Source organism: Pygoscelis adeliae, unplaced genomic scaffold (genome assembly GCF_000699105.1).
Source record: "Pygoscelis adeliae isolate BGI_AS28 unplaced genomic scaffold, ASM69910v1 Scaffold120, whole genome shotgun sequence".
Taxonomy (NCBI): domain Eukaryota; kingdom Metazoa; phylum Chordata; class Aves; order Sphenisciformes; family Spheniscidae; genus Pygoscelis; species Pygoscelis adeliae.
This window is the reverse complement of record NW_008824032.1, coordinates 4,485,407-4,499,081: the sequence shown is the minus strand read 5'-3', so window position 1 is coordinate 4,499,081 and position 13,675 is coordinate 4,485,407. Positions and strand designations below refer to the sequence as shown.

At 45.8% G+C, this 13,675-nt stretch overlaps 1 protein-coding gene across 1 annotated transcript in view; it reads right to left on the bottom strand.

The window, feature by feature from the left end:
* The window catches only part of ARHGAP31 (Rho GTPase activating protein 31), a 62,625-nt gene that overhangs the window by 9,540 nt on the left and 39,410 nt on the right, over window positions 1-13,675 (bottom strand). Inside the window, exons 4-10 of the mRNA XM_009330435.1 lie at window positions 9,955-10,037; window positions 9,216-9,323; window positions 7,367-7,512; window positions 5,408-5,606; window positions 3,491-3,615; window positions 1,020-1,079; window positions 20-337 (exon numbers count right to left, since the gene is read on the bottom strand). Of these exons, the coding sequence (XP_009328710.1) occupies window positions 20-337; window positions 1,020-1,079; window positions 3,491-3,615; window positions 5,408-5,606; window positions 7,367-7,512; window positions 9,216-9,323; window positions 9,955-10,037 (1,039 nt within the window). The remainder of the gene's footprint in view (window positions 1-19; window positions 338-1,019; window positions 1,080-3,490; window positions 3,616-5,407; window positions 5,607-7,366; window positions 7,513-9,215; window positions 9,324-9,954; window positions 10,038-13,675) is intronic.

Sequence of the window (13,675 nt, the reverse complement as noted above, 5' to 3'; positions counted from 1 at the left end):
AAGAGGCTGCTTGGGAAGCCTGACTTGGCAGCTGTTTCAGAGGTGTAGAACATGCGGCCGCCTTTGGGGGAAGTCTGCTCGTTTTCGGCATCCTCTGCTGCCCGGAAGACCTTCAGCTGCTCAGGGGGTGACTTTGCCTGCGGTGTCCGGGGAGGACCCTTCTCCCCACTCAGCTCTGAGCATCCTTTGGCCCCCACAGCAGATCCTTCCCGCTCCCACTCATTCTCCTTGCTGAGGTCATATGAGCTGCCTGTGCCTCCTGTCCGCATCTTCATCACCGGAACAAAAAACCCTCCAGTAGTCACTGTCCGTTTGAATCTGCTCTTTTCATCTTCCCCTAGAGGTGGGAAGATAGGAGGGAGTCAGTGGGAAGCAAAGCACTAGCAAGCAACCTTCTTCTGTGAGGAGCCCTCCTCAGTCCCTCCAGGGATGAGTCCTGCCCTGGTGAACACCCACATTTCCCCAAAGAGATGGGGATAGCAGGCACTCAAGACCTTCCAGGCTCCAGCCCTGGGGCTTCCTTCAAACTGGGCAGGCAGGGCTGGATAGGATGCTCTCCAGTGGAAATCACCTAGGACTTTTATTAGAGGCCCCTCTCAATCAGATACAGCCAAGTCTAGGGCTAGCATGCATTGCCCACAAAGATCACAGCTCCAGGCTTTGTTGGCTTATTGCAAGCACTTTTCACTGCTTTACACTTTTCCTTATAAACGGTCATTTTGTGCCCAGAATAACCAAGAATGAAACTGAAGCAATCCCACTGCTAATAAAGATGCAGCTAAGCACAGTGGTAACTCTCAGGTGCGTGCACCAACATAAAAGACACAGAAAAGGGTTAAAAATGCATGCACACAAAGGTGGGGGCACATGTCAGCAGCCATGGCACAAGTGTACAAAGATACACAATACAGTGAGATAGGCAAAGAACAGACCACCATATCCCTGCAGGCACGGGGGAAAGCTGAGAATGCAGAGGTGCAATCCTTCGCCCTTAATGGTGTAAGTTATTGATGTCTCACCTTCCACTGGCAGGGAACACAGCGAGTCCATGCTCTTCGCGGGCCGAATAGTTGCTTTTTCTGTGGAAAATGAGTTTTAGAAACAGGCTTCATCTCCTGCGGCTTTGCAGGTTTCAGCCCATAAAGACCACAAGCTACATATAGATGGGCATGCCAGGCAGACATCGAAGTTATTTTCCATTTCCAAGCGTTCCCCCTCTGTATCCACACCACGCAGCTTATTACCCACAACACTTATCCACACAGCTGGGGATCTGCTAGGGCTAACAACAGCTTTGCATCTGCTGGACACGTGGAAAACTATACTTAACCCAGCCAGTCAGCACCATCTCCACTGTGAAGCAGTTAAGCATCCCCAAAGCCGTTATGCGCCACTGCCCTCCCCGATCAAGTCAAGTTATTGGTTGTGGGGACTTTTTAACTAAACTGACATAAATGTCTTCTCACCTCTCATTCCTGATAGCAAATGTTAGGTTATTTTTATGTTGCGCTCCTAGGCTCTTTCGCTGCCATGAGCATACCCTGTCTCCAGCAAGCACTCCGGGAAATTTATGAGGACAGTAAGCAACCTATTTTCCTGGTCATCCTCAATGGACTTGCTTGTCCAGAAACAAGCTGCCATTTGTCACCAGACACTCTACAGGCCTGTTCCTGAGAGGTTTTGGAAGCATGTAGCTGTTACCGCTCTGAAAAGGGGAGATGGTGGGAATGTTGTTGGCAAGCAAGGCAAGTTAGTCTCTGGCAGCCCAGAAAGGGACCGTGGAGCTCTGGAAAATGTCTGGGAGCAAAGTCTGCTGTTCACAATGTTGCAAAAAGTAGGTAAGGCAGAAAGTGAGGCTTGTTGGACTTCATTTGTTTATATGATTAAGGCTTCTGGGACTGACTTTCACATGAGCATAGGAGAAACTCCAGCTACTTTTTGCATTTATATGGAGTCCTGGCTACCTTTTACGTTCATATGGCATGATGTCTTGAACACTGGCTCCGCTTTCCTACAGGAACAGAATTCAAGCTGTGGAGCTCGTGTTTTATATGACTTGCAGACTTGTATGCCTGGACACAAACTGTGTTAAAGCATGTGCTGAGTTTCAACAGCAAGTTCATCTGTTTCCTCACATTAGGCTGTAAGCAGAGAGCACACAAAAATACAACATGGCAGCACTAAAGCACTGCTTCTCAAAAGCACTACTTCAGTGTCTAAATCTCTGTGCACAGTTGTGCATTTGTGTGTCCTGCTGGTGAAAATGCACAGCGTCCTGTCACTCAGTACTGTGCTTGGAACAAGGCTCGGCCCCCAGGACCACTGGGCTCCAGTCATTCCTGGGCATCTTTGGGTTGGCACTATTTTGGGACAGAGTATTCCTTACCAGAGTGAGAAGGTGATCCCGTGATCAAAATAGGATGGAGAGCTATTTTGAGGTCTGCCATGGGCACCCTATGTGAGGCCATCTGTACATGCAAAACATGGGGGAAGGCAGGGGTCCAAAAAGAGCTGGATCCAGCATTTGGCTTCACACTCACTTCTGATCCAAGTTCAGCCTCTCTTATATGTGGTGGTAGGTAATGTTGCCAACATTAACTATTTTATTTTAAGTCTTGCAATGTTTGGTTGTGCTCCTCCAAACACCAGCTCCTGGAGTCATGAGATTATCTAAAAAAAAATCCACCTTCATCTTCTTTTTAAAAAGTAGGTTTCTTGACTTGGAGATACTAAAAAAATCTAGGACATACAAACCCCAAACACTTCTTTATGAACTCAGGTAAAAAAGGGTATACTTTCTTTTAAAAGTTGTGACTACTTTTAAGTCAACTTCATGATTTTTAGAGCTTGAGTCATCATTTCTGAACACTGGGAATTGGCACTGCCATGTGATTTTCTAGGAAGCAGAGTGTTTAAGAGATTGCAGCTCAGGAGGGGCTAGAACTTGGGATTACAGCCAGGAGAAAAGACAACTTCTCCCTTGTAAATTCTGCAAAAGTAATAGCTTCCCTCAGAGTGCTGAGAGCCAGGAGCCATAGGAACTCCTGGCACCTTGTTTTTCACAAAGACACTGAACGCAGTCGGTTCTTTAATGCCCTTTAGTGGAAGGAGAGCCTGGAAGGACAGCCATTCACCCAGTGCCGTGTAAGGAACATTAGAAGCCAGAGGCTGGCTGGGCTGGAAGAGTGGACTAATCCAAACCTACATAGCATTTCCTAGTCCCCAAGCTTGACAGCTGGGCAACAGGAGCTTGTTTATCACATACCAAAATGGAATATTTACTGTAGCTGTCTGGCATATCCTCCTGAAAGGGTGCTTCACACCACCACGTGAAAATGAGATGTGCATGAAACGAGGCAACAAACATGACCCCATTAGACTGTCTCAAGTCTAATGGATTAGTGTCATGTGGATACAGGTTGCTCCATGTTATCAATATTGCAGGAGAAAGCTGCAGAGAGAAATACTTAACTGAAAAGTGTGTTCTTACCAGAGAGCTTCTGTGCCCTTACGAAGACACTCCCGTTTCGACTCAGTTTCGACTTTGATTCTGAGCCAGAACGGCCCAAGTTAAATATCGACTTCCATTTCTTGGACTTGGTAGATAATTTTCTCCTGGAAGGAAAAAGGGCTCAGGAGGTTACCAAACCCTAGAGACTTTTGTCTTTTTAATATCCCACAAAAGCCTCTGAGCTCTCTCCCCTCAACACTGTCCCTCTTTTCTTCTCACACCTTTTTTAATTCTAAGGCATGCAAGGCATAGCTACACAACCAACTCTTGCTTTTCTGTAAGTGATTTATCTGTATTGCTGATTTAACCGTGTCATGGATGGAAAGACACTTAAGCCGACTCTTCAGAGAGTTGGCTCTGGCATCATGCTACAGCAACTGTGATTGACTGAGCGAACAACCATGCTTGTCTCCAGAAAGGAGGGGTTTCCGAGGCTAGAACTATCTTGCAATGCAGTCAAGAAAAATTGCCTTTTTAACAGGTTTTAATGACAGAATGCAAGATAAATTCCAGAGAATGTATGGAACTGGTATTATTGCTCAGTGCACAAAGCTATTCTTTAAAGTCCACGTCTTACAGTTTTTATGAATTTGCGAAAATAAAAGGATCCCTTAATACAAACTAGCTATTAATGCTTCTCAGGCCAACATTAATTTAATCAAAATTAAAGGTGTTATATGATCATATGCAAGTATAATGTACTACCCAAAAAGGAGGAGGCTTAAGGGAATTAAATAAAGTTCTCGTAACTGTCAGCGGAAGCGGGATACCGGTTCCCTGTGTCTCTTTGGAAATCCCAGCTTTAAACAGAAAGAAGCTGCTACTCCTGAAGCCAGTTTTCCTCTATGCATATTACTGCATGAAGCTCTGTTTCAGTTCCTTCACATACTCATTCTTGGCTCCTCCTTCAACCTCCCCTCTTCCAGAGCAAGAACCCTCTTATCTCCCTGTGTTGCTCTCCATAATAGGCTTTCTACCCCCATAGTTCTGTTTTTCTTTCAGATCAGTACTCAGAAGAGCACAAATCAGTCCTACAAAGAGAATTAATATCCTGGGGATAGGACTGTTCTCTTCAAGTGAGAAAGGAAAAAGCATTCAAGAGGGGCAATAAACCCTTTTGTGTTAAGCTCCTTATCCTCTTGCCAGTATTCTGTTAGATGGCTCCTTTTTGCTTTAATATATCAAGTGCAAATAAATATCTCTGCTCCGGTGCTTTATGGGTCGGTAGATTAATGAGCCTCCTCCTGCAGAGGCTATAATGTCTCAGAACCAGGCAGTAGAGTGGTGATATATTAACAGATAGATAAACCAATAGATAAATACTTATGCTGACCAGCACTGCCAACAACTGCAGCAACCTTAGCTGAAATCGGACTCTTGTCCTGGCCCAGGCCTATGTGGCAAAGGTGCCACTATGTAAATATTTCTCCATGCTAGGAGTGAAAATTCGCCTTACTGCCTGGCTATGAGTGCAGAGGAACCTGGAGAACACTGAAGCTGAGCAGGTCAATGCCACCAGGCATGCCGTGGACCAGCCACCAGCAGGTGGAACTCGTAGGAGAGCTGTGTCCAGACCTGCTCCACGTTCAGCCCACATTTAGCCAAATCCTGAGCTGACACAAGGATGCAAAGACAATGAATTCCTCCTGCAGGAGGCCTACAAGGTTCTGCCCCGATGGAGGGATGAGGACTAGTGGAGCTATGAACCCAGCAACTGCAATGCTTCTCAGGAGCAGCTGTGCCTCTTTTGAGAAAGGCACACAATTTTCTCTTGACGGTGGCTGTAGATTCATGTGTGCAGGTGCGGGGGTATCACGTTAACAGAAGTCTTATTCCCGATCATGCTGGGGAACCTGCACTTTCTTGTTTGCACTTTACACTGCTCTTGGCACTTACTTGCTGTCAGGGAGGTCAACAACTGTGTGGAAGAGGGACCCAGTTACAGGGACAATTTCAGGCAAGCTGTTCTCTCTTCTTTCCTTCCGAGCAGGGTGGGAGGCAGACAGACTCCGTGCCTGCGCTTCTTCCAGGCTCACCAGTTTCATCGGCAGGGAGGCCGAGGGGAGAGTCAGACTTTTCACAACTGATGCACTCTCTGAAAAGCAAGAAAATACATTCCCACCTGGGATGAGGAGAGGCAAGAGCAAGAGCTTCGTGTCTTTATTTGACTGGAACATCTGCAGAGGGGGGAAAGGAGCAGCACGTGCAGGGAGAGAGGCTTTTTGTCAGATAAGTCTTCCATCTCCCCAGCAACCTTATCCATCTGAGTGCATTCCCAGCAGGGGCCACACTCACCAGCCAAAGACTGCGTTGCACAGACTTGCTGCCTCTGCTGTAGATGCTTTGGTGTGAAAGAGGCATCTCTGAAAACCACCAGTATTCACACATTCCCCTTTCTCCTCCCTCCCTCCCTCCCTCCCTCCCCAGATTTTGGAGCAGTTCAGTCCCCGATCCAAACCTGGTGCCTAATTCTTTCTCCCCCCATCTTTCTCCTTGTCTTGTTCCAGGAAGGGGGACTGTTCTAAAAATCAGCATTACCTTACCTTCCTAATGCATTTCAGGGCTATGGAAAGGAGTGTGACCAACAGCCCTGGAAACTGAAGGTCTCTCTTCACATTGGCAGTGGCACATGCCACCCCACCAACAGCCCTGTCCTAAACAGACCTCCTCAATGTGCATGAAGGAAGCACAGTTTGTGTAGTCCATTAGGTACTTAGCCCTTCTGCTGAAGCAGGGTGCAAACTCCTGCCCGTGCAGAGGGGCTGGGTGAAGGAGCATTTTCCCACTAAGAAATCAACTGGGACCATCAGCATGTTCCTCTCCTGACTCCACACAGCTGTTAAAGGCCAGCAGTGTTCAGCACTTACAAAACTTGGGTCAGTTTTGGGCCAATGACCTGCAGTACAACCAGAAGCCTTGGAATTTACTAGTCAGTGTTTTGCTGCAATGCTTAAGGCAGTATGAGAGCCGTTTCTTACTCCGTGCCTTCTGCCAGAGCATGGACAAGGGCATAGGAATGGCACCCGCACTGGCAGAGCAGGGATGCTATAGGTCGAGCAGGGCACTGCACTGGAACTGCAGGCTCCAAGGACAGACTAGCAGGGAATGCCACATGTTAAGGGAAAGGTGGATGGGACAAGCTGACACAGGGCTGGAAATCAGAAAGGTTACTCCCTCACTTCTGCAGGTATTATGAGTCTTCCCCGTGTGTAAAACAGAACAATGCATATTTCTGAAATTATATGAGGTCACTGTGGATCCAAGCCCTCTCAATTCCCAGGCTTAAAAGCATTTTGACTAAATAACAAAAATCAGCATCTCCCAAGATTGTTGATGTCCCAGGAAAAAAAATCTCTTTTTATAAAATGTCCCTAAGTACAAAACATAAGTTTATAGAACACATGCTTAAGTTTTATCTTGGGAGTGTGGCCTCTGACTTGGGTGGATATGGTGGCTGCAGGGCAGGTATCATCGGCATGAGGAATTATAACTGGGGGAGCCTGAGAAAAGAATTGAGGCTGTGGCTGATGGGCTTAAAGAGAAAGCTTAGGCCAGGATTGAGAAGCAATCAGGTGGTCTTCCTTTTGCGGAAAGGGTTAAGCCAAGTGAGATCATGCAAAAGATGAACCATAGGGCAGCCTGGGAGCACACTGAAGCAGGCTAGTATTCAAAAAGGAAATGTTGGATATGGGGATGAAGAGGACAAGAGTAATGAGGGATTGGGCTCAAGGTGTGTTTAGGGGAGTCTGGGAGCATGGTAAGGGTTCACGTGCTTCAAATATTAGTGGAAGGGGATACAGTTAGAGCTGGAGTACATGGCAAGTAACACGTAGAGTGGTTCAGGGAGGTTGTTACCAATATTATCCGCACAGCTGGCTTTTCTGTTGTTGTTGAAGATCTGATCCACGTGATTCAGGATGAACTCGATCACCAGCTGCTGCACTCGCACCTCCAGGAAAGCTGCATCCCCATTGCAGCCAACTGCCTCAATCTCCTTTGACCTGCACGAGGAAAGAAGTATACTAGTAGCCAGCATTGCCACACACAGCCCCCGGGAAGGAGAGATCAGCTTTCTTCCTGCAAGGCTTGGAACAGGGATGTTTTCCCCACTCTTGCTGCACCTCTTGCTCTCCTTCCCTCACAGGCCTTCATCCTCTCTGCCTTTTCACTCTTTTAAAAATTATTTTCCCTGTTTTCTCTGTCACCTCTGCTGCTTTCTTTCCTGCCTGTGTTATTCTCCCTACTTCGCTTTTCCATTCTTCAGCAATAGTTAAAACTGTGACTCTCAAACTCCGTGCTCCACTTTTAGCTATTTTGAAGTTGGGCCTCAAAGACAATGCAGGAGCCTTCAAACACTGCTTCCAGATCCCTACTCAATGCTTCAATCATCTCTCAATGAAATCCCTTAGAACCCTGCTCAGGTCTTCCCCACACCAATTTTTTTCAGTGCTTTGCCATGTGCCCCAGTAGTCTCTTCTCTGCCCCCCTGCACTCCCACATTCTCACTCTTGCTCTCAGCAAAGAAACATTCCTTATCTTGACATGCCAAAGTGTTGCTGAAGAAATTATCTCTGGACAATGGATCCTTTGTAAAGTTAATGACTGGTGTGTTAGATAATAGCTTGGGGCATTGCCAAGAGGATAACCCTGTAAGGAGACTGCAGTTGCAGTGCTTGCTCCTTTCTTTTCCTCCCTGGGACTTGCGCATAAGAAAGATTGCAAAAGGAAACAGATTTCAGGTTCTCTGACAAGGACAGATGCTAGAATGAAAATGTCTCAGTAGTAAAGGTCCACTTTGTGATATTCAATAGAGTCAACATTTGATTCATTTTGAGAACCTGCTCTGCCTGTTTTGTGATTTAAAAGGGTGAGATAACTCTTTAGAGAATGCTTTTCAGGCCTGTACCTCTCTAGCCAATGTCCCTCCCTCCTGTCCTCTGCCAGCCCAGGGTTCCCCGCACCAGCTCTGCCAGCACCCCTCTCCTGCCCAGCTGCAGTCCTGGACTCTCCCTGCATAGTTCATTCCTCTCAATATATGGGTATGAGATGGACGGGGAAGGGAATTTCAACAAAATACAAAATATTTCCTTTTTTTTTTTTCCAGATGCTATTTTTTCTTGTTCTGCTTAGCTCTACAAAGTATCAGCCAAACCTCTGCCTGCATCTTTTCTGGGCCTCTTCCCAGCAGAGTGCCCGGCATAGCAAACATGACAAACTAGCTGGTGGTCTTGAGATCTGACACTAGCCACCATCTTAAACCCACCAAGCTCATCTCACTTATGCTCAAGCAAATCTAGGCACAGGCCTGTAGCCCTGTTGCCCTCCCCTCCAAGCCTTGCTGTCTCTTACCGCCCCACTGCAGAAGCACTGGCACTGTCAGAAATGTCATTTCATTTCCACAGTGATGAGCTAACTCCTCATTTTTAAATCAATGTGCTCAACTTGCAAATAACAGCTTTTTTTTATAAGAAACACACAAAACCACAAGCTTTCTTGGATGCTGGCAGTAAGACCTCAGATTATTCAACCTGGAAGAATTTTTTCTCCTTTTAAAAGCTGTTTGCTCTGTTCTACTCTTCCCTTTAGTTGTTCTGCTTTTCCCTGTTCTTGCATTTCCCTCAAGGGATGGGTCTCCAGGCTCAGGTGCTGGCGCTCCCCTTGGAGGTCAGCATTGGTCTCTGGATTAGAGGACTCTCTACTGTACCTGAGGAGATTGGGAGCCCACACCAAGGCCAGGTTTCTGGTGTGCATGTTGGTCATGTTGCTGAAGGAGGCCAGGTGAGTCAGGTGCTTGATCAGGTATTCCAGCGTTCTGCAGTAGTTTCATACGAAGAGAGAAAAAAGTGTCAAGTGGCCGATGCCCACCCACTGGGACAGCAAGGCTCGGACTCAGCCCTGGCCTCGGAGTTGTCTCATGCTCAAGGAAGGCACTGTCTGCAATGGCACAACAGGCCTCATAGGACAGAGGGTTTACAGCACCAGCATTTACATGGGATGGCAGTGAACACCTGAACAACTGTGTTCTGGGGTGGTCAAGGACGAGGCAGGAACCAAACAATCCTTAGCACGATGGGTGCGAGGAAGACGGCAGATGGATGGGAGGAGTGGGATGCTGCAAAGGCTGAGGGCTTAGTTCTTGCTCAAGTGCCTCTAGCAGATCATCTTCTCCTCACTACACCCAGGACCCTGGCCAAGGGTGCCACGGGGGTCGTACCCAGGGAAGGAGGATGATAGACTGCAGCAGGGAGAGCTTGTTCGATCTCTAACAACAGTTTGTTCAATGATATTTAAATGCCAGATAAATTGTTGTCAGATTTGGAAATGGTGAGTCAGCTTTTGGGAATTAACTTCTGGAAATGAACTCCAGCGCTGTTTCAGGCAATATTCCCTGATGGTGAGGGTCACCACACTGTTCCTCAGAACCTCGCTGGACACCTTCTCACCTGTAATGCGATGGGGGGAGCTCCTGGATGACATTTTGAATTCGTGCCAACTGCTCGTCCTCGGGGAAGCGTGATACTGCTTCCTGCAGAGATACAAGGAAACAGTCCACCCTGGCAACGGACTCAGGGGAAAAGGAAGAGGGATAAGGAGGGTCACGTAAGAGACAGCCTGCCTCAGAGGGGATGCTCTCTTGTTACCTTACAGAGCTATTGGTTAGAAGAAGTTGCTTTGTGTTCCCAGCACAGCAGAGATTTGCTGCGCTGTTAGTTTATGTCTCAGTACATCCTTCCCACACGTTGGGACAGGGTGGTCAATGTTTTGGGGAGAGGGGCGTTTAAGGACTGAGAGTTTCAATTAGGAGTTATGTTTCTTTTCTTCTTTTGTTCTTTTTCTCTTTTTAACTTGTGCAGTGATGGGTGGAATAGAAAGAGAGGGAAAGATAAAACTGAAAATAATTAAAAAAAAAAAAAAGTGACAACCCTCCCCCCTGAAATTGTGTTAAAAATAAAATAGAGCTTTCAAGTCCTGTGTTATGAAAACAGCTAGGATATACATGTTTCATATTCATCAAAATAAGCAATATTTTTGGCTGTCATATGAACATAGCTACAGGGAGTAGTTTGTGTGAGTTTGCATCTTTTATGATGGGAGAAGCCTTAGCAAAATCACTGTCCAGGTAAATTAATAAATTCTTATACTCAGGGTTAGACTAGGTTAGACAGAATCAAGGTTATACATCTTGGTCTTTAGCAAGAGCTTAGAGAGCCACGATAAGCTTTTGCCTGCATTGCTAGGAGTTTACTGCATTAGTATTCATCTGTTCAGCTATTCCCTTTCAATACCTGTGCTGGGGGAGGACAAACCACCAGCGAGTTCAAACAACGCATGACTGTCTGGAAGCCTCCTGCCTACCCTACTGCCACTGGAGTTTGGAGTGAGTTCAAAGAAAGATGCTGGGACCCACGCTGCCAGGAGAAGCTTTGCCTACAGACATACATCAGCACTGCTAGGAAAGGAAAGGAAGGAAATAACCTGTCCCAAACCACCCATCGCTTAAACATTATGAACCTGAAATTACCAGCCACAACTAGAGAATCATCTTCTTGTAGCAGTCACTACAACATCCACACTGATGCTGCTGCCATCTCTGTTCTGGTCACTGTCCTTTTCCCAGCAGACCACTTCTCATGTACAACCACCAGCAAACCAAACATTGCCAGTTTCAAGGCCAGAGATTAATATGAATCATGTTTTATTCCCTAACACTGGGAACTGAGATCTATGCCCTCTAGTTTGAACTTACGCACTGGTGTGATGGCAAAAAAACCCAAGTGAGCTCACTAGTTTGGTATACATGAGATGCAGATGCACTTGTTTTGCCCAAATGAAAGGTAGGTTAACTCCTTCTAGTACTTTTTACCCATAACTACAGTTCCTTTTTTTTTTTAAAAAAAAAAAGCCTATTACCATTTGCCCAGAAATCCTAAGTATAAGAACTCTGTGATCTTCATACAAGGTTTCCAGTTGAATGGCCTTGTCCAAAGACGAAGAAGGAGAGAAATACAAACTTTAACTGGTGCATCTAAAACACTACATTTCAGCTAGATGGTACACAGTATTTTGTCCCCCAGTGCTGTTTTTCATTCCCATATTTACCTTCCAGGTCTCAAAGACCTAATGCTTAGCAAGTGAATACCAGCTTCTGTGAGATCATGACCCATTCAAACCTCCAAATCACATTTCTGACACATACGTGTAGTGCTTTTGAAATCTGAGGCCCCCTCCAAAACTCAGGATTACAGCAGCAGAATACAGAATTAAAGGAAGAACCAATAACTCCATTTATTACATGTCTGTTAATCATGGTATGAATTCATGTCATTTAGGATTTTTTTTACTCCACTGGTGATTCTGGGAGCGCAAAATTCACAAGCCGTGGTTAACAAGTGGAATAGAGCCCGGAGAGAGAAGGTAGGCGTGGCCCCCTACGGCTAGTTTGCTCTGAGGGAGTACTCGGTCCCTCTATGCCCAGGCTAGAACAAGCCAAGCAGAGTCAACTTATCTATCCTGTGAAACAAGCATCCGTCACCAGAATACAAGACGGTAAATTGGAGAGCATGAGAGGGCATCATTTTGCAAAAGTTGATAGCCAATGAGGTCATGAGTGGGATATTATATCCGTGAACTTGACATGGTGATGACCAAAAGGCCAACCCCTCCCTAGTCATTAAGAATTTGACTTTCCTTAGCCACAAATATCTGAATCACTCTAGTGACGCACAGTGGAGCCTATCCCATCTCAGAGACAGCTCCGACTGAGTCAGGCTGGGATTAGCATGCATCCTTTACTCCTACCAGCGCTCTTCTGCCGAGGTACAGCTGCCACCATTCCCTGTCCAGACACCCCATGCATACACATGCTCCTAGTGGTTTTTCTGCTCCTTGGGGAATTGGACTTTTTTCTTTCTTTCCTCCTGGTATCTGACTGTGCTTCCTGTCAGCTGGGTTACCCATTATAAAACCCTACTGAGTAGACTTACGTGAATAATGGATTTTGTGTCTCAGCGGACAAACTAAAAAGCCGGAGATTAAAAAAAAATCCCTTTTAGGTCAATCCAAAGTGATAACATTTTGGGGAGCTGGCACAAGATTTTAAAAAACAGTTGTTTGAGGTTGACCAAAGCATCACACTCAACCAAAAGTGAAAGAAATTATCATTTAAATTTGGGGCTGTTTAACCCTTTTCTAAAAGATGTTTTATTTATGAGTTTGATGTGTTGATTTAATGTTGAAACATTTCCTTTAGAAAGTATTTGTAAAAGAAACATTTAGACAGTTACAGAGGTGTTTTCCCTTTTGTTTTTGAATAAAACTATTTACAAAATGTATCTAACGAAAATCTGCAAGTCGTCATCCCAAAACTGCACTTTTCAGCAAACATTCTTTCCTAAAAAATGTTTCCATCTAAATCTTCATGTTTCCTTTAGAGAATTTTTCTTTCATAAATCAGTACTGATAGCCAGAAAGACACCAGCCAAAGAGCTTCAACAAGAATGAGACTCATCAGTTGAGTGAATGGTTGAATAATACCCTATATTTTCAAGGTCCTATTCATCCTGTCTGTCTCTGGTTTAGAGATCCTACCCTATATCCTCAGGATGCCTATATCCTGAGGATATAGGTCAATTTTTCAGATCTGCTCAGAATTTTGACTGAAGTTTTGACTATACATCACCTTGAAACACAGACCAATGTTACTTAAAATTTGGCATCGAAACAGCAAGATACCTAACACTATTGCATATCTGTCAGGCAGCACAGCGAGCCAATTCCCACCTCGTGTTCCCCACCTCAGCTGTAGTCCCTAACAGCTACCTGACTTCTTATATCAGGTTACTGCTTGGCTGATGCTGTCTGGCTTTGCCCTACAGCAAGCCCCCTGGCACAGGTGTGCCTGCCTCTTCCCACAGTGGGCAACAGGGAGTCTTTGGAGAACATCTTCTTCTTGTGTGGACCCTGCAGGTCTCTCTCAGTGCCTCCTGTGCCATAGCGGTGCCACTTGGAAGTGCTTGATTCAGGACAGAGGCAATGCAGACAGCAACACCTGAAGCTGAGGCTGCTTGTCACTTCCCATTTCATTTGGACATGATTTTGCAACACTCTTCTCTGCAACTGACATTTTTGGCGATGTCTGTACCCTCACCCTGCCAGCACACGGTA